The following is a 26,667-nucleotide window of genomic DNA, read 5'->3' as shown; positions in this document are numbered from 1 at the left end:
ATGTGGCCTCATGGCGCCTGGCATATAGATGTCATTTGGTAGGCCGTGGCTGAATGAATGAGTCGAATTTGTTCCAGTCTATCTGGAACATTGTTTTTTTTTTTTTTAAACCACTTTATTGAGATATGACTGACATGTGAAAAGCAGTATGTATGTATTTAATGTAGACAATTCGATGAGTTTGGGAATCAGTATACACCTGTGAAACCATCCTCACCATCAAGGCCGTAAACTCTCCGTCATCTCCCAAAGTTTCCTCCTGCCCCCTTTACTATGATTATTATTTGTGTGCCTGTGTGTGTTAAGAACACTTCATATAAGATCTGCTTTCTTAGCAAATTTTAAGTATACAATACAAATTGACGGCTGTATGCACCATGCTGTATAATAGATTTCTAGAACTTGCTTACTTGCATAACTGAAACTTTGTACCCAGAAGATAGTTTTTTTTTTTTTTTTTTTTTTAAATCTTTAGATGTCTCTTGACAAAAAGCTGTCCCAAGTTACTCATTAGAGGGGCTCTACCTGCAGAAATTTCTCACAGAGCGGTGACCTAGTTTCTTCCAAAGTCTGAGGCGCAGAGAGGGGCAGCCCGTTGAGTTCTGTTTAGAAGGAATTCTTCAAATGATGGCCAATATGCTTCGTACTGGTCTCAGCCTGTCAGTAACCAGTGTCGTGGTGGGACCAGTCCTTGTGGTTCTTAGGATCGCAAGGTGCCCTTCAGCAGTAACCACCAGAAAACCGAAAAGGTTTGGGCTTATTAGTTATAAGACCTGGAAGTTACGCAGCATGCCCGGGGCCGCACAGTGAGGTTGAGGGGGCAGGTGGGGTTTGGGCTTCTGCTTTTACTGGAGTCGAGGATGGGGAGGCGGTGGCTGTAGTTTCCTAGGCTCGCCCTTTAATGGTGAATTTAAAACATAAGAGCAGGAATTTAAAGCATGGAAAGAGAAAACAAACAAGTAGCCCAGTGGTCGTTTATTGAAATGAACAAAGATCTCTAAATTGAAGGAGCTATATCTAGGAGGGGGAGGTGGCTTGGCTCCGTACCCAATTGGTGTGCCTAGCAGTGTGTTTATTTGAGATTTAGAGGGGATGCCTTTTTGGAATGGATGCTTCCAAAGTCCAGTCTTAAGTCAGGCACTTGGATTACAAAAAAGAAAAAAAACATGTCAGGGCTTATGGTATAAATACACAATGTTTTACCTTCATCACTGATTTAAGTCACTTCAAATCATGTCTTCTGGTGCATCGTATTGTGGAGAGTTTAGAATAAAGAAGGAAAAAAGAAACACTCAGAACCTGACATGCTTTCCTCTAGTCTAGCGTGAGTACACATCTCAGGAACGAGGATGAGACGCGTCCTCAGAGATCATTTGGACTCGTGCTCTCGGAGAACCCCCACAGCGTCCCAGGACGTGCCGTGTCCTCAGAGGTCATTTGGACTCGTGCTCTCGGAGAACCCCCACAGCGTCCCAGGACGTGCCGTTTGAATCTCCATCTCAGACCAGAGTGCGTTACTCCCAGAGGCAGTTCTGATTTGGGGGAGATTCTTCCATGGGTCAAGAAATGTGCTTCATACAGCTTTCAGCATCAGTCTCTCTTCTTCATTCATTCCTTCACACATTCCTTAAACCTTTATTAAATATCTCTCCGTGCCGAGCCCTGTCACAGAAGCAGGGAGGACGAAGGTGAGAAGGACCCAGGTACTGCCCTGGGAGACCCAGCAGCCTAGTAGGGGATCAGTCAGGTAGGCAGAAGAATGGTGGAGGCCTCTACAGACATCTGGATAGAGGGCGAAGGAAGTGTGGAGGGCGGTTGGAACGACTTTCTCTGCCAGAGGGAATTGGGAAAACAACAAAGAAAGTAATATTTCAGCAGTCTGGAAGGAGTGTCTCAGCAAAGGTGGGATGCATGGAGAAACCTAAAACTGAGTAATAGGTCTGTATAACACCAGACCAGCTGTTATGCCCCCCAAACCTTCTTTACCAGGCCGATTATTCTTAGTTCTTTCAACCATTCTCATTTGGCCTTTTTTCTATTCTTTTCATCATCTTGGTCACGCTCCTTTGCGTGTGCCCTGGTTTATTCCTCTCAGATGTGAGGCCCTGAACTGGATATGTTACTGCAGGTCGGGTCTGATGGGTGTGGAATAAAGGGAGGCCATCTCCTCCCTCATTCTCGATACCTTGCCTTTATTAATGCTGCCAAAATTTCCATTAGTTGTGTATCCTCACCATTGATACATATATTTCTTGATCTCCTCAGCTTTTGGTTATCAGTGGATTTAATAAACAACTCATTATGTCCTTATGCAAAATACAGAAATGGCATTTGCCGAAAAATAACATTCCCTCTAGCCACCAAGCCAACAGCCAGCTTTCTTTAGTTATGGCCACTTTACCAGATGTCAACCCGTCTAGCCATTTGCCACACAGCCGCATTTCTCTGTGTGTTCAAAGGACTCTCTCTTCTGTCTCACCCACAGCCGTTTCCTTAACTGCGAGGTTGGAAGCAGAATGAGAACTAGATGGGCCCGCCCTTGCTCTCCCGCGTGCCAGCCTCTACCCCCTCCTCAGCACCCCGCTGGGAGATCGAGCTGAAGCGGGGGTCGCATCGGTGCTGGCATCCTAGTCCCAGGTCCCCTGCAGTGTTGGCCGTGACTCCGCTATCACTTGTGAAGTGAAGGTCGTCGTTACTAACAGCACCATCTGTTGATTGTCTGCTGGGTACCAAAAGCACAGGTTCTAGAGCCCGGTGTCTGTCTGGGGTTCGAATCTTGGTTTTCGCCACTTATTTCATAGGTAATCTTGAGAAACTCACCTCATTGCTCTGGGCCTCGGTTTCCTCCTCTGTGAAGTGGACATAGTACTTTCCTTACAATGTTATTTTAATAATTAAATGACTTAATTTATGTCAAGTCTGTGGCACATAGAAAACAATAAATACGAGCTATGGCTATCATTTCTAATCTGCATGACAACCTTGCACATAGATATTGTCTCTGTTTTATAGCTGAGGAAACCGAGGCTTATGGATTTAAGCCAGTAGTTCAAGGCCACAAGACCAGTAGGAGGCAGACCCAGGATTTGAGCTTAGATCTGTTTATTTCCACGGCACAGATGCTCTCTCCTTTATTCCATGTCGCCGCTTGTGGAATAACACCTTGTGTTGCTGGCCTATGAGCTTATTGTTCATATGAAGAGAAAATATTCATGAAGATTAAAAATTTATGAAGATAACCAATTTATGAAATTCGAGAGAAAAGGGGAAATAGAAAGGTGCAATCATTATGCTTAGGAACACTTCTAGGTTTAAGATCATTGAAATTCCATTCCCATTGTGTCTGTTTGTTGCTTTGATGAAAGAAATATGTTGTAACACTAATTATATCGGGAATATTTATAGCATCAGTTAGGCTCATGCAGATTTTTCTCTTACTTTGGATTTGAAAAGAATTCTTCTTAGATGCTGCTGGAAGCATTGGGTTTGGTGCCGCTTTTCCTGCCAAAGACTAAATGTACTAGGGATGGAGAGACAGCTGCTTTTGAGACGCACAGTAATAGAACAGTGAGTGTGCAGTTGAGCATCTTCCCAAAAAGCAAATGTAAAAGTTCCAGCTCCTTCTTAATTACCCTTTTTCTTTCTTTCTTTCTTTCTTTTCTTTTCTTTTTTTTTTTTATAAGAATGAGTTTTTACAAAAACAGAAATAAAAAATACTGGGTTAGTAACTCTGTTGGTATCTTAATTCCACACGTCCACCAAGGGATGAAAAAGAGTGTTAAGAGAGGTCTTGATTTCTTCTCTCCGATTCATGCCCTCATCAGTGTTCTCGCTCGTTAACTGGCGCTGACGTCAACCCAAAGCCTGTCGGCCATGACGTGACCCCCGACGTCGTCCTGCGCTCCACGCGTGAGCCCTCAGCACGTGCTGCAGGCCCTCTCTCTCGTTTTTAAAAGATAAATGTTAAGAAGAGTTTTAGGTTTACAGGAAATTCTCAAAGGTAATGTAGAGAGCTCCTGTCTGTGTGGCCCACACCTGGTTTTCCCTGATGTTAACATGTTACATCACTGTGGCACATTTATCACAACGAAAGAACCAATATTAAATTTTAACTAAAGTCTGTGCTCAGTTCAGATTTCCTTAGTTTTTATCTAATGTCCTTTTCCTCTTCCAGGAGCCCATCCAGGGCACCACATTACCCGTAGTTGTCATGCCCCCTGAGGCGCCTCTTGGCTTTGACAGTTTCTCAGACTTTCCTTGTTTTTGACGACCTTGACAGTTTGGGGTACGTTTTAGGAGGCCCGTCTCTTGGGATTTGTCGGATGTTTTCCTCATGGTCACACTGGGGTTATGGGTCTGAAGGAAGAAGACCACAGAGGGAAAGCGCCGTGCTCCTCACCTCTTATCCAGGCTCCAAGCCATCAGTGCGACGTCACTGGTGACGTTGGCCTTGATCGGCTGGCGGAGGTCAAGTTTATCAGGCCTCTCCACTGTTGACACTTTTTCTCCCTTCTCATGCTGCACTCTTTGGGAGGAAGTCACTCTGCAGCTGTGAGCTTTCTTTTCATTCATTCAGAAGATAATTCATTCAAAATGTGTCTGGACTCGATCCACTTCTCACCTCCCCCGCTGCCACCACCCTGGTCCAGGCCACCTATCGCCTCGCCGGATGGTGCAGCAGCTTCCTGACAGGTCTCCCTGCTTCTGTTACTGCTCCCGAGTCTGCTCTCCATTCAGCAGCAAGAGAGCACCTTTAAATATCAGTCACATCGCTGCTGGGCTCCACCCCCCATGCCTCCCCACCACGCCTTGGAAGACAGATGCCCTCGGTGCTCCCGCCCCCCGGCTTCCTTGCCAGCCCCTCCTCCCACCTGCTCCCACTCGGCGCCCGCCACACCAGCCCCCCTGCTGCTCCTCGAGCTGCCAGGCGTGTTCCTACCTTTGTGCCTTTGCATTTTGCGCCCGCCATTTCCTCCGGTTTAGATGGTCTTCCCTGGCTCCAGGCAGCCCGAGGCCTTGTGCCTCATTTCTGATTTTTTGCGCTCTCTGAACCCTTAGACTACATTTTGTTCATAGTACTTATCACTACGCTGTGTGTTCACTTGTTTACGGTCTGTGTCCTCTTAGTAGAATGGAAACTTCTTAGGGTCACAGACTGTCAATCTTGCTCATGGCCACATTCCCAGTGGACAGAGCATGTGCTCAGTGAGCACTTGGCGTCTCTGTGGAATTCCACAGTTAAGCGAGAGTGTTGTGCTTGGTGTGGAACTGCTGCTCTGACATAGGACATTTAGCCCCCACTTCATGTTTTGTGTGGATTTTGGGAAGCTGCTTATGCTCGTCTACTCTGCCTCTAATTAGACTGCCCCGTAAGGTAGGCTACTTTAAATATCATACTGGGACCTCTGAAAAACGGATATATTTATAGACATCCTTACCTCAGGGATCACGGGCAGTGTTGTAATGTTGAGGTCAAGCTGTGGTCAGGGCTCCGTTATTAGCCAGGAAGGGGTGCATGGCCAAGCTGCAGAACTGTAGGAGTCACCCACATGGGAACCCCTGGGTTTTCTGAAGTGTTTGGTCTTAACTTTCCTTGAGGCTATGAGAGACATTTCTGTAGCATTTTCAGGGTGAAACCTTGCTCTTTCTCAGTCCACACATACTAGCCTACCCATATCGCCCCGGGAGTTGGAAGCAAATCCAGGTACTGAAGGAAACCAGTCTAGGCCTAAATAAGAAAACTTTTAATAAAAATCTCAAGTAAAGGTCCTTTTATCTATTTCTTCCTGCTTTTAGGGATAACAGTAATCTTCATGACACATTGGGTGAGTCATGTTTTTCAGGCTGGTGGAAAGTTTCTAAACTATGACGAGTCCAGAAAGCCTAGCCGTAGGCCATTGGCGAGAAGCGTGACCTCCTGGCCGATGTGAGCAGCTTTGGCTTCCTTGACTGGATATTGCCATGACCAGTGATTCCTCGAGGTGCTGCGTGTGTGTGCGTGTGTGCGTGTGTGGTGTGTGTGTGTGTGTGCGTGTGTGGTGGAAAGGGGCCGTGAGGACCTTTGGGACGTGGCTGCTTGAATGGGGAAGTATAGCTTAGGGGCAGGAGTGGAGCATAGAGATCACCCCAGTTGATTTCCCGTGTGAAGGAGAGGCCTGGCGAGGTAAAGGAACTCGCCCGAAGTCCTCCGGGAGTGCAGCAGCGGCTGGTGGGGCGGGTCTGACAGCCCAGCCTCCTGATGCCCCATCCCGCAAAGCAACGTGGTGTTCTCGAACATGTGCTACATGCCGGAGTCGGCCCTGGCTCCCCGCAGGAACCTTTTAACTCAATCCTTTCTGCTTTCACGTAAGGCAGGACTCTTGTTATTCTTACCTTGTAGATGAGAGCGCCGAGGCCCAGAGACACAGATGATCTTACCTAAGGTCACCCAGGTAGCACCTAGTAAGACTAGAATTTAGCCTGTGTTCTGCATTGTTACTTGTCCTGTGGAGGCTCTTTTAGCCACTTCTGTCAGGTCTCCAGGTCATCTACTTTGGTCTCTGGACCATTTGAAGAACCATTGTGTATCTACCAGGAGTGGCTCCCCAAGAATACACAGTGACAGCGACAGGCAGGGGAATGTGCGTGGGTGTGGGGCCACGTCTCAGTGTGACGTCTTGTGTCCGGCTGGGGAGCCCAGCTAAGCCCTGTTCCAGGAAGGAGCCCCAGACTTTGCAGCAGGCCGTGGACAGAGTGTGCATGCTCCCCTATTCACATCCCGTCTCTCGGCTAAAGTAGCACCGAACCGTGAGTCCCCCCAGCAAAGTCACTGAGCCCTCTAGGTGGTGGTACCGGCCGTCACAGGAGGCAGCAGGGCGGCTCAGAGTTGGGCTAGCATGGATTGCAGGGTGATTGGGATGGACTTGGGCGGGACCTGGACCTGGGTTTGAGTACTGGCCTGACCTCTGTTTATCTTTGCGATTCTGGGCAGGCTTCTCAGCCCTGCTTCTCAGGTTAGTCAACAGTAAAACGGACATGGGGTGCCCTACCTCCTTCATGCTGGGGGAGTAAGGAGCAAATAACATCACAGGAAGTGTCTAGAACAGTGTGTGGCACATGGCCAAGACTCAGCAAAAGTCCCTCTCCAAGAAACCCCTGACTCATCCGTCACTCCTGAGTTGAAAGGGGACACCAGAGGGGCGGGGTCCCGGAGCCTCACTTCGGTTAGCAGGAGTCTGGTGCCGTGTGCTGGGTTCCGGGTGTGTGTATATGAAGTATGAGAGTGGAAAAGGAGAATCTTGCACAGCGTTCAGAATTCTTGGGAACGCCCCTGAGTGGCAGCGTCATGTAGTGACTTCTTGGTACGCGTGGCAGGTGTCAGACAGATGAACCCAAATGTGACATTCGAGTCAGCGCTTTGTGCAGCTTGAATTGCAAACTTGCCATATGTGGTTCCGCCCGGTGGTACCAGGAAATGTTCCCACGCCAGCGTGACTCTGGCCTGAAAAGGAGCCATGTGGCCATGCAGATGGGTTTCTCGTGCATCCTGACCATCGCCTCGGTTTTTACTGGAACAGTTTACGTCATGATTGGAAAGTTCTGGTGACACAGAACGGGTGTTCCGCCCTGCAGGTCTGTGCTCTGCGGGCGAAGCAGGGAGGCGGGGTGGGGGAGAGCACGGGGAGAGCAGGGGCGGAGGCCAGAGCCTGACGCCTTGCCCACCACGCCCCAGCTGTGTGGTCCAGGCCTGGTGGTTTTATCTGGGGCCTCAGATGGCCCATCTGTAAAATGGGAGTGGCAGGGCCCACAGCGCTCGGTACATCAGTTCTGTCAGTGGAGTAGCTAGTGTTCTCATTCTGAGCAGTAGGTAAGGAGGGAGCTGGGATTTTTGCATAGTTTGAGGACCGGTTTAATAACCAAGAAGTATCGGGGGAGCCGAGCTGCATGTTCTGAGTCAGAGCATTGGAGCAATAACTCGGAGCCACGTACTGAGAAGGGGCTTCTGCAGGCCTGAGTGGGAGGGGGCTGCACCGACAGCTGTGGGGTCCGGTCCCTCCAGTCATGGAGGGTGGGCAGTGGCCAGCCAGGTGAGAAGAATGATGAAAGCGGTATGGAGGGGCCTCTTTGAAAACTTTTCAGCTTGAGTCTCTCCATGAACCTGATGGTAGGTTCGTCGGGGGCTGCGACATGCAGGTGCTCAGAGGTGAGCTCGATGGATGACGGTCGACAGTGTGTTAAAGGAGGTAGAGGCCGATGTGTTTATGGGCTCTCAGGGACTGGGGAGTCTGGATGCAGAGGGAAAGGAGGGGAGGGGGCAGTTAGGGCAAGAGAAGTTGGGGAGATGAGGCCTCGCCTGTGATGGGCAGATCAACAGTCAGTGAGGCAGGAGGGAGGACTCGGGCCAGGAGGTTCTTCCGGAAGCAGAAGGACACGATGTGGTCTGCCCCTTTTGACCCCACCTTCCCAACCAAGTGCATTAGCCACCTTGGCCTTTGGACGAGGGCCAAATCCGGACACGACCTTGAACTTAGTACATTGTTAGCTAAAATGGGTTCTTTTCTTTCTTCTTAGTATCCCGTGGAAATCAGGAAGTATGAGTACGACCCCGGTTTTGCAATTCGCGGACTGCATTATGATGTGCAGCGGGTAGGTTTAATTCTCATGTGTTTCTGCAGTTTAACGGTGTTTGGGAATAAAATGTACTCCTGGTGTTTTTCTCTGCTCAACACATAAATTGATTTAAAATTAGTGTTCTTTTGGGCTGCAGAAATGAATTACTCAAAACATCTTTGAATTAAGTCTTTTTCAAGAGACTGTATTAGAAAAGCATGAATGCATTTCGCAATTTGGAAGATACCGTTTATTCCCAGTATCCCTTTTTGGTGTTTTGAGTTGCCAATTGTCACATCCTTTTTTTGCCAATAGGCCATTTCCTTAATGAATTGCACAGTACCCTATAATCAGCAAGCAGACCTTTCCGAAGCACACAGCACACGGTGTGCTGCTTTGTTATGACAACTTAAATGCGGATGGGGTTTATAATGACACCAGAATTCTCATTAAATATGCAAATTGTTGTGTATTATTTACCTGCATCCATCGTTTATGTTTTTGAAGGCAATACTGATGAAGATTGATGCTTTTCATTACATCCAGCTGGGAACTGTCTACAGGTAAGGGTAAGAGGAGGCAAATTTAATTCACCCAAAGGAACCAAGTGGCTTTGAGTTTCAAGACCCACTGACTGTCGAGCGACTGAGGAGGGCTGCAGTGTGTGTATTGGGGAGTCATTTCTTCCCTCCCTCCCTCATTCAAGAGCATTCATCGGGGCGGCTGCCGTGGTAGATGCTGATGGTTTGGCCTATAAGGATGTTCTCAGGAAGCTCGGGGCGAAGGGCGAGGCCACACGCGTAAACCAGTGACTGCATTCCGGAGTGACCAGGGTGATGATGGGCATGTGCTGAGACAACCGGGAGCTCTCTGGAGGACTCTGGGGTGGGGGGCCTGGCTTTCTGGAGGTGATGGGTGATGGCCGGCCAGCCAAGGTCGGGTCCCGGAGAGGAGGTTTGGGTGGGGAGGGGTGTTGGGGCGAGTGTGCACGTTTTTCTTTCCATGGCGGTCGTCAAGTAGTTTGGATGTTAAGACTTTTCTTTTGTTAGAATTCGTAGAAGCACTTAGCTCAGTCAGCGGTCTTTGTAACTTTGAAAATGATGAAGGGTTTTACTTTTTCTCATTCTTAAATTTGTGTGGGGTTTAGGAGTGTGGTTTCTGTCTAGATTAACATGAGGTACCTTAAGAGGTGTGTATATCTTAGATTCTTCTCTCACAGATTCTTTGCTAAAGTTAATATTTGTTTATCCAGGTATCTCTCTCTCTCTCTCTCTCTCTCTCTCTCTCACACACACACACACACACACACACACACACAGTTATAATCAAATAGGACTAAAAATGCCATAGCAGACAACAGCAGTCCTCTGTCCTCCTTCCCCGACCCAAACCCCTTAAACTCTTCTTGAATTAAAGCATTTTTTTTTCTTCCTGTTTCTAATTAATATACTCACTCTTCTGTTTCCTAATTTGTCAATCCCGAACATCATCCCTGCTATGAGAGATGAGGATTCGGGTCTCTCGCATACACACCCCTCTTCTCTGGCCTCATTCTTCTGACCTCGATAAGATCTTCGTATCTGGGCATATGACCATCGTTGTTTGCACTGTGATTGTTTGTTCCTGGTACAGTGTTAAGTCTTTCTTAGATTTAACAATAACCTCACTTTTTATTTGCTTAGTTTTCTATGTAGGTATCCCTAGTTTGTCTAAACGCTCCGTCACTAATATCAAGCATGCATTTATTTCCCAACAATTCACACATTTTATATAACCCGTCGTTTACTTTTTTAAAAAGTTGACAGCTGCCTCCTGCTCTGATCTCCACTGATTGCTCATCTTTGGACTGATGTCCGCCCCTTTTCCTCTTCTTTGGTTCCCATGGCTTCTTTCCAGCTTTACCCCCTCATCTTGCTGGAGCGCATCCTCTAGGAGCTGCCTGGTGTCTCGAAGGGCTGAGCCTTTCCGGGATCTGTGGTGGTTCATCAGTTCTTTTCTTTGGTGTCCCCCTTGTAAGCCCCTGTTCTCGGTGTTGCTAAGTCAGGTGCCTCCTTTTCATCTGGGATTTGACTTCCAAAAACATGTTGAAAATGTCTCATTTACTGATGCCTTTGCTCTCATTTTCTTTACCTTTTGAGCAATTTATACCCAACTCTTTTATTGTCATTGCATGGTGTTTCTGGAGGGAGACGTGGTGGTGGTGGTGATGAGAATAACAATAATATTAGTAATAATAAATAGCAATTAATAAATATTGAGTCATGCTATGAGATACACATTGCCACACTTCCAATTTATTTGCTTTAATGCATTTGATCCTCAAAATAACCTTACGAGGTAGAGGTAGGCACTTACTTATTAGTACCAGAGATGTTAAGTAACTTGCTTACAGCCACGCAGAGGAAGAATTCTGACCCACGCAGTGTGGCTCTAGAGTCTGTGCTCTTGGCCCACATGCAGTATGGACTTTCTGAATGTGTGAGTGATAACTAGAAATCCCTGAGCAGATCTTTCGATTCATCTCTCCATCTGTGTTTCTGCCGTCAGCCCCCTGACTCAGACACTCATTCCTTCTCTCCTGGGCCTCACAGTTACCTGCCGTGAGGTCCCTCCTGGACATTGTTGCTCAACTGATTTACCTAAAACACTGCTCCTCACCACATACTCCTCTCTTTTGAAATCTTGGATGGCTGCCCACTGTCTAAAGAATAGAGCCTAAACCCCTTAGGTTTTCTGCCAACCTTCACTTCCTCTTCTTTCGTACATAGCTCCTTCGCTTCCTGAATTGGTTAAGTCCCTGTTGCAAGTGACTGAAATCCAACTCAAACAGGCGTAAACAAAAACACAGTGTCGGCTCACTCATGCCGCAGTCTGAGGACCATGCGGTTGCTGGTTCGGCTGGCTCCAGGGGCCAAATTGCTATGGTCGGACCTCCTTCTTGCTCTCGGGGTTGGCCCCTCTCAGACAGGCCCCTCTCTGTGGTGGCCCTGGCAGTACCAAGCATCCCCCCAGCTCCAGGTCGACAGGAGGGGAGGAGTTTCCTAACAGTTTCAGCCAATCTCGGAGGGAGCAGATGTCGGGCAGGCGCAAACAACACACGTAGTCCTTTCCTCCGAGTTCTCCTTTCTCACTGCTCGGCATCTGTTCACGCCGGCATCTGCCAGGAAACCGATTTCTTTCCTCTCTGCTTCTCGAAATCTCACTCATCCTTCAGGGCTGACTTGTGGTGAGGCCTCTCTTCACCCCTCAACCTGAAATGGTCTTTTTCTTTCCTCTTCTACGGTCACATGATACTGTGGTTCCTCTAATTGTCTCATCTCATCTATAGATACATTTGCCGCTGTGGTAAGGTGCATGGACAGGCGAGGCCAGAGGAGCCAGTGAGGCATTTGGAAGGGAAGGGAGTGTTCAGCTTTAGGACCTGGGAAGGTCGCTTTGCGCTCAGTGCTGAGAGAGGGTGTGGCGGGCCCAGGCAGCAGGGGTGCATAGATGGGCTCCCTGAGTGTAAACCCTGGCCCTACTGCTCACATGTGTGTGGCCTTGAGCAAACTCTTGACCTCTCAAAGCCTTGGTTTGCCCCTCTGCAAACTGGGCACGATTCCAGCTTGTCTTACAGATTAAAGCATGCTTGGAACAGTGCCCAAGGCACTCACTATATGCATGCACAAATGTCTTCTCTTTCTTTTCCCCTGAAAAGGGGTAATGGATGAGCGGATGGCTGGGAAGCATGCTTCCCGGCTCAGCCTCGCTTGTTTCTGAGACCTGCCGCATGGGACCCGCAGTTCCTGCTTGGGGGTGAATTTTATGTTTTGGGTTGTGGGAGTGACTGCCACTGGGCAGAGGAGGCGGCAGACTGGCTCCCCACTGCAGTCCCATTTTGTACCCACATTTTCAGTTCTTAATCAGAACCTTGAGAAAAGCTAGGGTTGGTCGTTCCCATCACAGTCCCACCAGCAAAGCTCTGACAGTGCTCACCATATACCAGTTACTGTTCTGTATACGGTAACTCCTTTAACCTCAGGAACACCAGGAAAGAGGTACTATTATCGTTCCCATTTTTAAGATGACACGGAGACCTGGACACGTTAAATTCCTTGTCAGCTACTATCTCTAGTAATTAAGGGAGCCGGGATTTGAACCCCAGGCAGGACTTGCTCACATCTGTGCTTCTAACCTGTATGTGTCTCATAACCGCACAGGGCTATGCGAAGTAGTTTTCATTTCGATTTCGGTGTCGTTTTAGGCCGCCTTAGCCGGTCACAGTAGTTCTGCGTGGTGCTCCGTCTATGGGAACTGCCTCCCGCAGACTGATTTCTCTGCTCCTTTTGAGTGGACATCTGGTTACTTGGGCCTTAAGGGTGCAGCTTGTGTGGCCAGGTGCCTGTGACTGTTTCAAGGTAGTAGTGGCTTCCGAAGGCCTGGGCTGAGCCTAGTGTGGAGGCCGAGGAATCACTCACCTGGCAGAGTTCTTTTACTTTGGTATTTTCTTTCTGAGTGTTAGGGCCTTAGGCGTGTGCATGCTTGACGGCTGCCTCTTCAGCAGGAGCTGTTTGCCAAGGTCACTGTTGAGAAGGATCTGGCTGAGTGCCAGCATCTTATCTGATTTCTGGAGCAAAGATAAACAGAAGTGCAGTCCCTCTTTTGTTTTCAAAAGCTTATAGTAGTTGTAACAAGTTAATTAGGATTGGAGACAAACTGTTGATGAATCCACTCAGGTGTTTTTAAAAGTAATATGAGGGTGGAGAGTGAAGGAAAGAGTCTGAAAGAATGTTTTCATTAAAGTTACAAATCAAACAAATTGTATTTTATATGTACTTTAATACTGGCCAAGTGATTTTGAATGCTTAGCAACCTATCTACATTAGTAACTAGAATTCTTGCTGAATTATTTATGCTCTCATTGTAGCTCAGCGTGGGGTTCCCATCATTCATTCATTCTGTGGTTTCCTCATTGTGCGGTCTGTTTCGCAAGCACCTTCTCTTCTAGGGAAGGGGGAGATGAGCAGGCTTTATTCTTCATAACACTCAAGAGTAGGCGATTCCAGGTGAGGCGATATTAGGTCATTGAGTCCCAGGTGAAAGCACCTGCTCACAGTGCTAGCAGCAGAGTCAGGGGTGAAATCTAGCTGCTCTGACTCTAAGGTTTATTTTTTCCTGTGTACGGAGGGGCTGGATTCATTTGCAGATTATCGCGCAGCTCCTGGGGGCAGGCAGACGGTGGACGGTATCTCGGCTTTTCACAGATGAGGAGACTGGCCTTCACTGTCGGACGGTGTTTGGGTCACATCTCTCAGACATGGTACCCAGGCTTCCCGCCATGTGTCATGACGTTTAGTCCACCCACGCCCCGTGCACGACTTTTTCCATCTCAGCACTGAGGGTAGAGTATCAGAGGGCCCAAGGCTGATGGAGACAGAGCCAGCCATCCTCTCCCTAATGCAGTAAAAACATTAGAAAGAAAAACACCCCGAAGCAAGTCATTAGGACGCCTTGTATCTTGTTTAGCGAGGCAGCGTGAGGTAGCCACAAAGCCAGGGAGCCAGTCCTGACTCATCACTTTCCACCTTGGTGACCCTGGGGAAGTGTATGACCTTTCTGCACCTCATTTGCCTCTGCTGGAAAAAAGGATAAAAGTGCCTCCCTCATAGGATTGCTCAGAATTAAGTGAAGGATGATTGAGTTCATATCCGGCCTACGGTAGGTGCCCTGTGGTAGGAGCTATTGTTTTTTCTCCTCTTATTACCAATAGCATGGCAGCAGGAGTCATAGTAGTAGCATCTTGTCTGTTTGTAGCAATTACCGGTGGCACACCTCACCTCCTTGTGACAGCAACATCTCGCACCTCAGTCGAAAAATCCTAGCAGTTGCCGGAAGTCTGAAAATCTTTGCTCTCTCTAGCTGAGCTCTTTACCTGCACTGCCTGTCATTTCCCCAGAGGCCTCAGTGTTGTCCCTGATGAAGAAGTCATTGAAATGTACGAGGGGTCCCACGTGCCTTTGGAACAGATGAGCGACTTTTATGGCAAGGTAATGAGAAATGCTTATTTATTAATGTAAAGCAGCCCGTCTTTTTCCTTACCGAAACATGGCCCGGGAGATGTAGGGTGCTGAACTCCTAAGCTCTTCGAGTAGTCATAGGGAATTGACAAGGGACTTCGGGACAGTTTCGAGAGACCCTGGGTTTGAGTGAGAATAGTATGTTAGCGGCTCTCAGGGTTCTTTCACGATTCTCCTTTCATAGCCCTTGCCTCCTCACCTGACGGAGGCTTGCACCTTCCTTGTACTTACCTATTTCCCCCCTCCTGCCTGGTGTGTCCCCACTTTTCTGGATTAAGTCCTTGGGGGCTGTGCCGTCACCTCCCCTGGGATCGAGGACAGCAGGTTACCCTGTGCCTGAAGGGAAACCTCATGGTTCTCTTTCCTCTCTGACTTTTTGCTTCTCGTCTTGCTAGAGGCATGCTTTCATCTGTATTACCAAAATGCAGTGGAAGGTGCCCAGTCAGCTGATAAACCGAGTATTCTAATTCGCACGCATTCAGAGGAAGGCTCTTTTTTAAGCTCTCACACGGGCTGTGTGAGGTGCTCAAATTCAGGAGCATTAGGTGGCTTGTTCTGCCAGTCCATGGGCAGTAGTCTGTCAGCTTGTGCTTCTCTGGGCTTGATGAGAGAGTGTGAGCTGGGAGTTGGATAGGGCACAGAGGAGGGAGGAAAGGGAGCGATGGTTAGACTTTTGGGGGCGGAATCGGGCATTTTCTTGGATGGGCCAGTTAACCCTTTGAGTAAGATGTCAGCTCTGCCATAAACGATGAGAGACGAGGTGAACATTTTTACTTTTAAACATTAGAATTTTCCTTTTCTCATGGAGAGGCCTCCAGATGTTGACCAGAATCCTCATCAGTAAACATAAAGCCTAGCTCTGCCAAGGTGCCGAAGGTGCCGGCCTCTGTTTCTAAAGTGACCCCCCTCCCCCGCAGAGTTCCCATGGAAACACCATGAAGCAGTTCATGGACATCTTCTCGCTGCCGGAGATGACCCTCCTGTCCTGCGTGAACGAATACTTCCTGAAGAACAACATCGACTATGAGCCTGTCCACCTGTACAAAGATGTCAAGGTTGTGTCCACAGCGAGAGATTACGATGCCGCATCCTTTCCAGCGAAGTAACAGAATCCTTAGCCTCCTTTGTAGGTTAGGTGTTCGAAGTAGCCCCTTGCCTGGGGACTCTTGTATTTGCAGTTCATCCCTGAAAATTCTAAGAAAGATGTTACGTTAGGAGAATTAGAAATCAGTCAAATTCGTTGTTAAGAGTGTGCTCATGTTGTTACTTCGATTTCTAATTCTTTCTGACCAAAGGCCAGGTTCAGGGCACCCGGTTGGTGGTGGAGGGGGTGGCTAGCGGAGGTGGAGGCCCAGCCTGTACCCAGCTCACCCCCAGCGTACCCCCAGGGAGGGGCAACTCTTCACACACACACAGATGGCATGCCCGTCTCAGACCGTGCCCCAGGGACTGCAGCTGCCCAGAGGGGGCGCCCTTTTTCGCCTGCACACAGAGGGTCTACATAGGCTTTCCAGGGCCCTTCCGAAGCTGCAGGAATCCTATCAGAGGGGAACACAGACAAATATAAATATTTAGATGCATCTATACACACTTCGTCTATATAACTTTGTATTTATATATTTTAATTCATATTCACATGTGTTTATGTATTCTTTAAGGTGTCTGAACTTTTTTCAGAACTTGAAATTGTTTACATATAATTTGTGTATATTTCTAAGCATTTATAAATGTATTTATATTAATATATATTTAAACATCTTTTTTACATTCACATTCATATATTACTATGTTTTTTTTAATACGTTATGACTAGTTTAAAATTTCAAATGCTCAAATCATGGGTTTTAGGAAGATAAAAGATGAATTGTAGTTTCCCAACATCCGTCTGGTGTTATTTGAACTAAATTGCAATATTTAGTTTCTGGTCCCCTTTTTGTGCACATACTTCATCTTTAAGAATCTTTGAGACTCACTTGTAGTTATGTAACCCTTTGCACTCAGGAGGAGCGCTATTTATTTGAAACTTCAATTTTTACTAGTATTATTATCACCAATAGTGAACATATATGCAGAGTTTACTGTGTTTTAGGAACTGTTTTCTGAGTGCTTTATGCATATTAACTAATTAAAACCCTCATAATACTGCCTTGAGGTAGATATTGTTATTATCATCACCCTCATTTTATAGATAAAGAAATTGAGGCACAGAGAGGTTGAGTAACTTGCTCAAGGTCAGTCACACAGCTAGTAAGTAGCGGAACCTGGATTTGAAGCCAGCAAGTTTGGTCTGGCTTATTCTTAACCACTGCTTTCTGCCCATGTGAAGTCGAAACAAGCCTGTGCTGGAAGGAAATCGAAGTTATAGTCCAGAGATGCTCACTCTTGACAGAAATCTCCTACCAATTCTCCAAGGCTTATGGCCCAGTTTGCCTGCAGCCCAGTCCCCTGCCATAGGCTCCAGGAAGTTTCCATGTGACTCCAGGAGTGCCACCTGTGTAAAGGACCTGCTCAGTGCCACCTGGGCATGGGGCTGTGCTCTGACACCTGCCAGGCATCAGGCTGCCACACCCCAGGGCCTGCAGAGGGGTTAGCTGCCACCTCCTCCTCGTGTCTGCTGGCTGGACCACGTCTCTGCCTGAGTTACGATCTCATTGACAGTTTTTGGTATCACTGAAGAGGGGAGGATCCTGTCATTGGTCTCTGCCTCTTCTAGATTACCAAACCTGTTGTTGGAGTCTAGGGAAGGGTGCAAAGGTGAAAAGAGCAATAATGCTCTCTGTCCAGGTGACCTGGAATCATTTGTTCATGATACTGCATGAAAGTTACGGTTTATCACGTGGGCCTTTATTCAGAGTGATCCACACAAATTATCTTCTCCAAGTGACCCTTTTGAAAATTGCATTGGGAATTGCCACTATCACCACGGAAATAGAAGTTTTCCTCATGGGGGCCGGCCGCCTATGATAAATGGACCAGAATTCAGATTTCATTTAGTGCTCGGGTTGCCAGGCTTCAGAAGACAGACATTATCCTGGAATGCCATTTCGCTTTTACTCAGGCTGATACGTTCACTGATTTCAAATGTATCTTTTGACAGGATGCAATTCGAGACGTGCACATCAAAGGGATCATGTACAGAGCCATCGAGGCAGATATTGGTGCGTACCCTGCATCGCCGTGGAGATCGTCCCAGCCTTGCCCTTCGCCCTGCGGTGAGGCAGGCATTTTGCTTTCATTGCGGGTGCTGAGCACCATTTCTGAGGGCTGTGCAAGGACCCTGTGTCCTTGTACCTCAGCTGTCTCCCTCCCCTTTGCCTCAGAATTTGACGTGGTCCTGACTCAGAAGGAGAGGCGCTGGCAGCTGTAGCCACTTAAAGTTTCCCACTTAGAGGAGGCAGGTTCTCGGACACCAATGGACCACCCCGATCCATGCTCCCTTACGACTTCTGTCTCTTCCTCCAAGTCCCCTTGACGGCGCTGGACCCGTCTGCCCCAGTTAGCAAGCACTTGCAGATTGAGTGACTGCACGCTGAATCCGTGTGTGACTTTTTCTCTTGCTCTTAGAAAAGTACATCTGCTACGCCGAACAGACCCGCGCGGTGTTGGCCAAACTGGCTGATCACGGCAAGAAGATGTTTCTCATCACCAACAGCCCTAGTAGCTTCGTGTAAGTTGCTCTGTGTTTCCCGGCTAGCTTCCAGCTCGCTTCTTGTGTTGTGTTTAAACAGTTGGAAATTTGAAAGAAAAAGTTGCAAAAAAACAGCTAATTCCTTTAATGTTAGACTCACCTAGCTGACCTGTTCCAGGGACAAAGGGATGAAGTATATCGTTGGAAAAGACTGGCGGGACCTGTTCGACGTGGTCATCGTTCAGGCCGAGAAGCCAAACTTCTTTAATGATAAGCGGAGGTGAGCGTCCGTCTTTCTAGGGGACTAGATTTTATTCCTTTGCTGCCGTGGATGCTTGCGTAGTGTGTCTTGGTGAAATCCAAGCAGGAAAATCACAAGCCTCTGAGCTGACAGCGTTTGATTTTTTAACCCTTCCAGCAAATAATTGCAGAGAGAATGCGATTAGCTCACAGCAGACGCCTCACCCGTATTGAAAGCGTTCTCGGTTCAGCTTGGGCTGCTTCGCTCCTGTGAGTCAGGCTTAAAGAGAGTGACTGATGTTAAGGAAAAGCCCAGACTTAATCTCACGCGGCAAATTAGATTCTTGATGCAGACGCCTTGTGCACCATCAAAACAGCAGCAACAGCAACCCACCCGGCGGGTCACTCTTTAAAGAGAGCTCTAAACAAAGCCTTTAAACTTGCAAAACTTTGGGTTTTGCAAAACTTCTCTGCAACACAGGTTTTGCATCAGGTTTTGGAGCAAATCTCTACCGAGGCTTGTAGAATGTCTTTCTGTCCCAGTAGCCTTGGGCGGTAGGGGAGCCAGGAAGCTTCCGGTTGTAATGGTGATCGGGGTGTGCCCTTAGGATTTAGTGGGTTGGGGTGGGCCTGAGATCCTAAAATATCTTTTAGTGTGTGGAACAGACCTGTTCACCAAAAGTCATTCCCCCCCAAATGTAGATTGAGAGTTACTGTATGAGAGTTATAAAAATAACTCATATTTGTATAATAATGGCCTATTTTTGAAACACTTGACCCACATTAAGCTGTTTTGCACTGGGTAACCAGGCAGCCTTTCCCTCTCTGCCAGGTGATGTATAGCATCACAATACGGTGTTCTGTAGTTAGTGCTGAATGGATTGAATCCAGTTTTCCAAGTGTCACAACGGCTCCCGGAAGAAGAAGCAAAGCCAAGAACCATCTGCAGAGACTGAGAATTCAAGGGAATGAAGGAAAAACTAGAGAGTTGATCAAACACAGCTGTATATACCAGCCTGCTTCTTGGTCAGTCGCTGATAGAGCGCTCTCGCGAATTTTATTAGAGTCTAGGGTATAGGCAGAAGCTCCTCATCTCTCCTTTAATCCCGGCCCCTTCCCCCCACCCCGGGCCACTGGCAGAACAGTGTCTTGGGCTGCTTTCGCCGGGGGGTGCTGTGTTGTGGGGTGGTTCCCAGCACAGCTCGCTCCGTCACTGCACCCATTTATTTTGCCTCTGTTCTGGATGCTTGGAACAGGAGCTGAATAATCCTCCACCTGTGTTATTTTATAATGATGAAGGTCAGAAACAACATAAAGGAGCATCCATCTCAGGGGATATTATGCAGTTATAAAAATGGTGCATTAGAAAAGAAAAACAGTGAGTGTGCATTATGGCAATAAATGATATGTGAATGACATGGAGTTACATGAGAACTTGCTTACAACATTAGAGGAAAAAAGATGTCAGGATGCCCAAACGATCCTCATTTTTATGTTCATTAAAAAAGATAGGTACAAAGACTGAAAGACATCTCCTGAAATGATTAAATATTTATATCTAGGTATACCTAGGTACTGGAATTATGGGTGATTTTCTTTTTTTCCATTGTATTTTTCTGCATTTTCCAGGTTTTTTTGCAGCGAGTTAATATTTTTTCAATGAGAAAAAAAAATCCAAATAAGCATTACCTTAGAAAATTTCATAGGCAAACAAACCCCTCGTCCTTTGGACTAGTACCTCCAGGGTGAGGAATGAGGCTTTATTCTTATTTCCCACTTTTCATCATAAAATAGTACACCTGGTCCTCTGATTCATTTTATATCTAAAGTGGCTGAATTTGAGGTGCAGAGCTGGGTAAGTTATACTACTAAGGCAGTATTTCCATATGCTTTTTTTTTTTTTTTTTTTTGGTCAAACAGTTTTTGCAGGAAACGTTTCCTGTACAGTGAAATCAACTTGGGAAATCTAGGTTAAAGACAGTTTCTTTACAGGGCTTTTCACAGCCATCGGTAACTTTTAAGAGGGATGTAGGTAGTGTGTAGTGTTTTGCGAATGTGTTTGACCCTGGAATTCTCTTTCCACTGCACGTCCTCGGATGCGGGGTCTGCTTTCTGAGAGGCAATGCGCTGGCCCCAGGATGGGGTGGGGTGGGTGGGGTTTCAGCGCTTTCTCAGGTTCATGGAGCTCCTTTCTGTTCCCGGTGAGCCACGTATGGTCACACAGCAGGCAGCCTGCACAACAACCCTGTGTCGTAATGTTTCCCATTTCTGTTCTCAGACCTTTCCGAAAGGTGAATGAAAAAGGTGTCTTACTCTGGGATAAAATTCACAAGTTGCAGAAAGGCCAGATTTACAAGCAGGTATCTTAAGACCAGTTTATTTTATTTTTTTATTCCTTTGCTTCATGTGCTCAGTAACAATGGTAACAGCTGACATTCTTGGAGGATTACTGTGTGTGCCAGGAGCAGTTCTGAGTGCTGTGCTCGAATTGACTGTTTATAACTTGGTGGCAAAATTTAAGTCAGTATATTTTCAGTATACTATATCTGAACTCGGAATTGAATAATTTTTTAAAACAAAATTTAAAGCATTACTTTTAATAGGATACAACATTTAAGATGCCAATAGCAAAGCTTGGAAATTTCTCTTTAAGAAGCATTTAATCACATGGCATATTACTTGCCAAAATTAGTAATTACTTCCTGACAAGCTATGTTTTATGTATAGCTTTAATATATTTTGGTATCATTTAAGTCTTGGAAATGTTTGAATAAATGAGTTGCTGACTATTATTGTTACTGAAGTTAGTTGTTTTTTTCTTTTTCTTTTTTTTTTTACATACTGATACATTCCTGGTGGGTATTGTAACAATCTGTTAGCTTTGGCAATCAGTATATTTTCTAGGCCTTGAAAGATTAGCTTTGGTACAATCATTCCACTTCTAGAAAGTTAGTCTAAGAAAATGGTTAAGATGTAGCTAAAACTCTGGTATAAGAATGTTTATCATGAAGTTACAAAATAGATAACAGAGTAAATGATAGCAAAATAAATGTTCAACATCAGGGAATTGGTAAAATGAATTATGATATTCCTTAGAAATTGAAATTATATGGCAGGTTAATATTTGACTTGGAAAGATGGGCACAGCATGTTAAGTGTAAAAGGTCGTTACAAAAAATTCTATGCAATATGAATCCCTTTTGAAAAATAGGTTAGACTTAGGCCTGAAAGATTTCATACTAAGTTGCTTTTAAAGTTATGTTTTGATATTTAAAATAAATTACAAAAGCAAAAAATTCTTTTTAAGTTTTAAAAAAAGCAGATATTTTGGGCTGTGGGTTATACACAAGTCTCTCTTTGTCAGATGATATACTATGTTTTTCCTTCATTGCAGGGCAATTTATATGAATTTTTGAAGCTTACAGGATGGAGAGGATCCAAAGTGTTATATTTTGGTGACCATATATACAGTGACCTGGCGGTGAGGAGCTGTTTTTCTTTTTTCTTTGTTGCGGGACAGATATGTTGGTTCCACTTATTAAGGAATCTCTCTTGTGTTTAAGACCATTTTTAGCTTTCACAAAAATGCGGAGGAGGCCACGTTTTTTTATGTCTTATTTTTTACAGAACAGGGTGGATTGGTTGTGAAAAAGATAAATTTTTTTTGGAAATGATAGAAATGGGCAATTTACTCAGAGTTTATCAGAAAAATCTTTCCATTTAAGTAATGGTAAGAAATACATGCCAGTGTTCTTTCCTTTCCTTTTATTAATGAATGCGTCAGAAACACACACATGGTCCGGGCTGCTTTGACCAGCCACCTGCTTCAAAAGAATGTAAAACCAGCATTTCCGGGAAATACGTATTACGTGAAAATGGGGCTTTTTATGCCCCTTGGAATGACTGGAGGAGTGTGGCAGGACTTGAATTATGATTTAACCTCTAATTGGAACAGTATGTACTTGGAGGCAAGGAGATCGATTCCAGTGTCTGTGTGTAGTGACGCTTCCAGGCGGCTTCAGCGCACACCCTGGGTTATCACATCTGTCCAGCGGGCTGAGGTCTAATGAAAGGGAAACACAGGCTCAGAATGAGAAGACCGATGTTTTCGTCCAGCTCTACTGTTATGAACTGTGTGACCTTGGATACAGCCCTCAAGCCCTGGTGTCTTTATTTGTAAGAAGAGTGAAAAGGTACTGACTGAAGTAGAATTATAAAGGGCTACACTCAGAATGTCGGCACTCCCAGAACGCCCATCCATGTGACGTGGCGTCATGGGCATTTTCTTCTTGCTATGTAGGGTCTTTGGGCCCTGAGGAGATAACTGTGTGCTACCCGTAAGGCATGGAGATACATGGCCCTGTGAGGTGACAGGCAAGCACACATATAGGTCTAAACCTTTTGAGAGATCATCACAAAGTAGTAGTTCTTCAAGTGTGGTCCTGAGGCATCAGTATCACCTCGGAACTTGTTGGAAATGCACATTCCCAGGCCTATCAAGTCAGCAGCTTGGGGCGGGGTGGGGACAGGCAGCCTTCTATGTTGTAACTAGCTTTCCACATTAAAATTTGATATTGGGGTAATTGGCCTCACAGAATGAGGAGTTAGGAAGTGTTTCTTCCTCTTCAACTTTTAGAAGAGTTTGGGAAGCATCGATGTTATTATTCATCTTTAAATGTTTGGTAGAATTCACAGTGAAGCCATCTGGTTCTGAGCTTTTCATTTTTGGAAGGTTTTTGATTATTAATTCAGTCTCCTTACTAGTTAGCAGTCTATTCGGGTTATGTTTCTTCATGATTTGGTCTTGGTAGGTTGAGTGTTTTGGGGAGTTTGTCTAGTTTATCTAGGTTATCCAAGTTGTTGGCAGATATTAGTTCATAATACTCTTTTTAATACTTTTTATTTCTGTACAATTGGTACTAATTGTTACCACTTAATTTCTAATTTAAGTAAATTGAGTCTTCTCTCTTTTCCTTAGTCAAGCTAAAGGTTTGCTAATTTTGTTGGTCTTTTTGAAGAACCAGCTCTTAGTTTTGTTGATTTTTCCCCCTGTTTTTCTTTTCTCTATCTCTGATCTAATCTATTATTTCCTTTGTTCTGCTAGCCTTGTGTGTAGTTGGTTCTCTTTTTTCTAGTTTCTTAAGGTATAAAGTTACGTAGTTGATTAGTAATCTTTCTTTTTTAATGTCAGTGTTTTTAGCTATAAATCTCTCTTAGCATTGCTTTTACAGCATTTTGTTAGTTTGGGTGTGTTGTTTTTGCATTTTGAGTTTTCTCAAGGTATTTTCTAATTTCCTTTGTGATTTCTTCTTTGACCCTTTGGTTAAGAGTGTGTTGTTTGATTTTCACGGATTTGTGAATCTCCTAGTTTTTTCTTCGCACAATTTCTAGTTTCATCTCTTGTGAGCAGAAAAGATACTTTGTATGATTTCCATCTTTTTAAATTTTATTAAGAGCATTTCACATTGTGTATTTACTTATTTGTCATCTGTATTTCCCATGAGAGGCAGGCATTTGTCAGTTTTTGTTCATTGTTTTAGCCTCAGTATCTAGAACAGGGCCCAGCAAATAGTAGCACTTGATAAATATTCGCCAAGTGGGAAAATGAATGACCCTTTAGATGATGATTGTACATCTTAGATTTTCCAGAACATAATTGGCATCAGATAGTCTGATCCATTGGCAAATCGTGGGGTTACAATATTTAGACCGAAAAATGCGGTTGTGTCTGTTTATGCTGCAAGATCAGTCCGAGTCTGAGAGCCCACGGTTCCCCACAGCCCACGAGGCCTGATGCGCAGTGGGTGCTCCCCAGCCATCGGTGGATGCACTTGAACGTAGACCTTCAGCAGCATCGTGGTTGAGCCTCTTTCTGTCCCTGACCTCATTGTTGTCTTAGAGGCCATGGTCGACGATTCCAGACCCTGTGTGTCTGTGACTCTGCAGCAGTTATTTCCGGAACAGAAATGTTCTGGGAAGGGGTGGGGGAGGGTGAAATGGTCAAAACTGAAATGGTCAAAACTTTGGTTTTAATTAACTGGAATTCATTGAAGTTAGCTTGGTTCATAACTAACCATTACCATTAAAAAGTAATTCAACGAATGCCTGTTGTGTCTGGGAAAGGTAATGAATGCTCTAAATTCTGTGGAGATGAACGCTGACTTTCTGTGATCTTTGCGATCAGGATTTGACCCTGAAGCATGGCTGGCGAACCGGTGCAATCATCCCGGAGTTAAGGTCTGAGCTCAGAATCATGAACACGGAGCAGTACGTTCAGACCATGGCCTGGCTGCAGACCTTGACTGGGTTACTGGAGCAAATGCAGGTTTGGGATTTTTTTTTCTCTCCTACTTTTTAATTAAGCGGTAAAGTTAGTCCACTAGTCAAAGTTACTTTACATCTTTTCTGTTTAATCATGTTTATAAAGTGTGAGGCATAAGTCATCCTGAAGAATAACTGCTGGGATTATTTTGCCCCTAAGAGAGTTTTGTCAGTTTCTCTGAAGAGATCTTTAAAAATGCTCCCAAAGCCGTTTGGATAAAGAGCTTTGTGGGGCTGGCGTGGTCTCAGGTCTTCGTTTACGTCCCTCTGTCAGCTGAAGCCCAGTGTCCTCGCTTCCCCACCGAAGCCGCTATGGGAGGTGTCCTGTGCGGCAGTGGGATTCGAGAACCTCTGCCGTGTTTGGGTCCAGTCCTGCCTCCTCCCCTAGCCTGCAGTGGTCTCCATTCTGGCCTCGGTTTCGTTGTCTATTAAATGAGGGGTCCTGTGGAACGAACACTTTGGGCTAGGCACCACGGCTTGTTGCCAAGTCTCAAAGCAAGAGTGAGGGTCCTGCGTGCAGCAGCCTCCATTTGATTTTGAAGATAATACCTACATTTTGCTGGCTCACTAGGGTGCGGTGGCAGGTTTTTCTTCCCGCAAGTTCCACAGCTACATTGGACAGTTAGTGACAATTGTTGTTCTTGGGGTGATTTTCCGGCCCGTGAAGCTGGCCCACTGTGGCAGCTGTGACCCCCTTCCCAATCTCGTGAGGCACTTTGCCTCCTCACTTGGTCCAGCTGGCCGGGCCTGCAGCCTTCTCAGCGTGAAGGCTGCCTCTTTCAGGATGAGGGGCGTGGACGCCTGCTCTCTTGGCTAACGCACCTGTAGCCTCTGGCCACGGCCTGCTAGCCCGCTTTGGAAGTGGCCAGGGAACAGTCTTGCCTGGCCCATTTGGCAGCCCTTGTGGAGGCGGCTGGCAGTGAGCTCAGGCAGAGCTGCGAGGGGCCGGCAGGCCCAGTCGTCACTCCAGGGCACACACATGCTCTAGCACGGTGCCTTGCATGTCCCCCCCGGTCTTGCGTCCGTGTGCTCCTGCTACATTGGTTCTTGGTTGTCTGTGACGGGGACTTGTCATGTGTCTTTGCCATGTTCGTGTGCGAGATGATTTTCTAAAATAAAAGGCAGCGGTTCTGAGTCCAGGTAGCCTCAAGTCTGCGCACAGGCCGTACAGTTAACAGTCGTGACCCCTCATGGGGCGCACGTTGTGCCTAGAGCTTGTCCTGCAGGCAGCACTCTCATTTAAGAGTCCCAGCTGCCCTGTGTGGGCAGGTGCCGTTCTTTCACTTTAGATAAGGAAACTAACTGGGTGTTGAGAGGTTAGGTGATGTGTCTCAGGTCATAAGATGACAAAAGAAGACCTTGGACCGAGGCCGTGCGCTGCCCAGGTCCACGCCTCTGAGCACTGCACTGAGCTTTGCTGTCGTGTGCGATCAAGGCCTCAGGGGTGGCCAGGGACCCTCCCCTGCGATGCTGGCAGCTGGTCACATGCACACGCGCAAACTTCACGTAGATGGCGTCATGACATTTTAGCTTTGAGGACAGTTTCTTTGTTTTCTTCTCTCTGACCTGTACAAAAAGTTGGGTGATTAAGGAGTGTGGGTTTAGAGACTGGAAGTGGTGAGAATATTTCTGCGATTTATACAGTTAATGGTACAAGGCGTAAGGTTCGGAAAGTAAGAAGAGGAAGTTAACATGTACGTTGCTACCCTCGTTTTACGGGAGAGGAACCTGAGGCAGAGATAAGTAACGTTTCCAGAATCACGAAGTTCGTGAACAGTCGTATCAGGCTCTTCAGCAATGAGAGCTTAGGATGGTCTAGACACTATAGGCTTT

The 26,667-nt window shown here is 46.3% G+C and overlaps 1 protein-coding gene across 2 annotated transcripts in view; it reads left to right on the top strand.

Annotated features, from left to right (window-relative positions):
* The window catches only part of NT5DC3 (5'-nucleotidase domain containing 3), a 49,944-nt gene that overhangs the window by 14,704 nt on the left and 8,573 nt on the right, over positions 1-26,667 (top strand). For both annotated transcript variants that reach the window (XM_016126998.2, XM_016126999.2), the window contains exons 3-12: positions 8,551-8,625; positions 9,097-9,152; positions 14,525-14,615; positions 15,563-15,700; positions 17,743-17,803; positions 18,210-18,312; positions 18,452-18,553; positions 20,792-20,873; positions 21,908-21,994; positions 24,698-24,838. In XM_016126998.2, the coding sequence (XP_015982484.2) occupies positions 8,551-8,625; positions 9,097-9,152; positions 14,525-14,615; positions 15,563-15,700; positions 17,743-17,803; positions 18,210-18,312; positions 18,452-18,553; positions 20,792-20,873; positions 21,908-21,994; positions 24,698-24,838 (936 nt within the window). The remainder of the gene's footprint in view (positions 1-8,550; positions 8,626-9,096; positions 9,153-14,524; positions 14,616-15,562; positions 15,701-17,742; positions 17,804-18,209; positions 18,313-18,451; positions 18,554-20,791; positions 20,874-21,907; positions 21,995-24,697; positions 24,839-26,667) is intronic.

The sequence above is a fragment of the Rousettus aegyptiacus genome, unplaced genomic scaffold (assembly GCF_014176215.1).
Source record: "Rousettus aegyptiacus isolate mRouAeg1 unplaced genomic scaffold, mRouAeg1.p scaffold_m13_p_2, whole genome shotgun sequence".
Taxonomy (NCBI): Eukaryota; Metazoa; Chordata; class Mammalia; order Chiroptera; family Pteropodidae; genus Rousettus; species Rousettus aegyptiacus.
The sequence above is the reverse complement of the archived record's forward strand: the minus strand, read 5'-3'. Positions and strand labels throughout refer to the sequence as shown.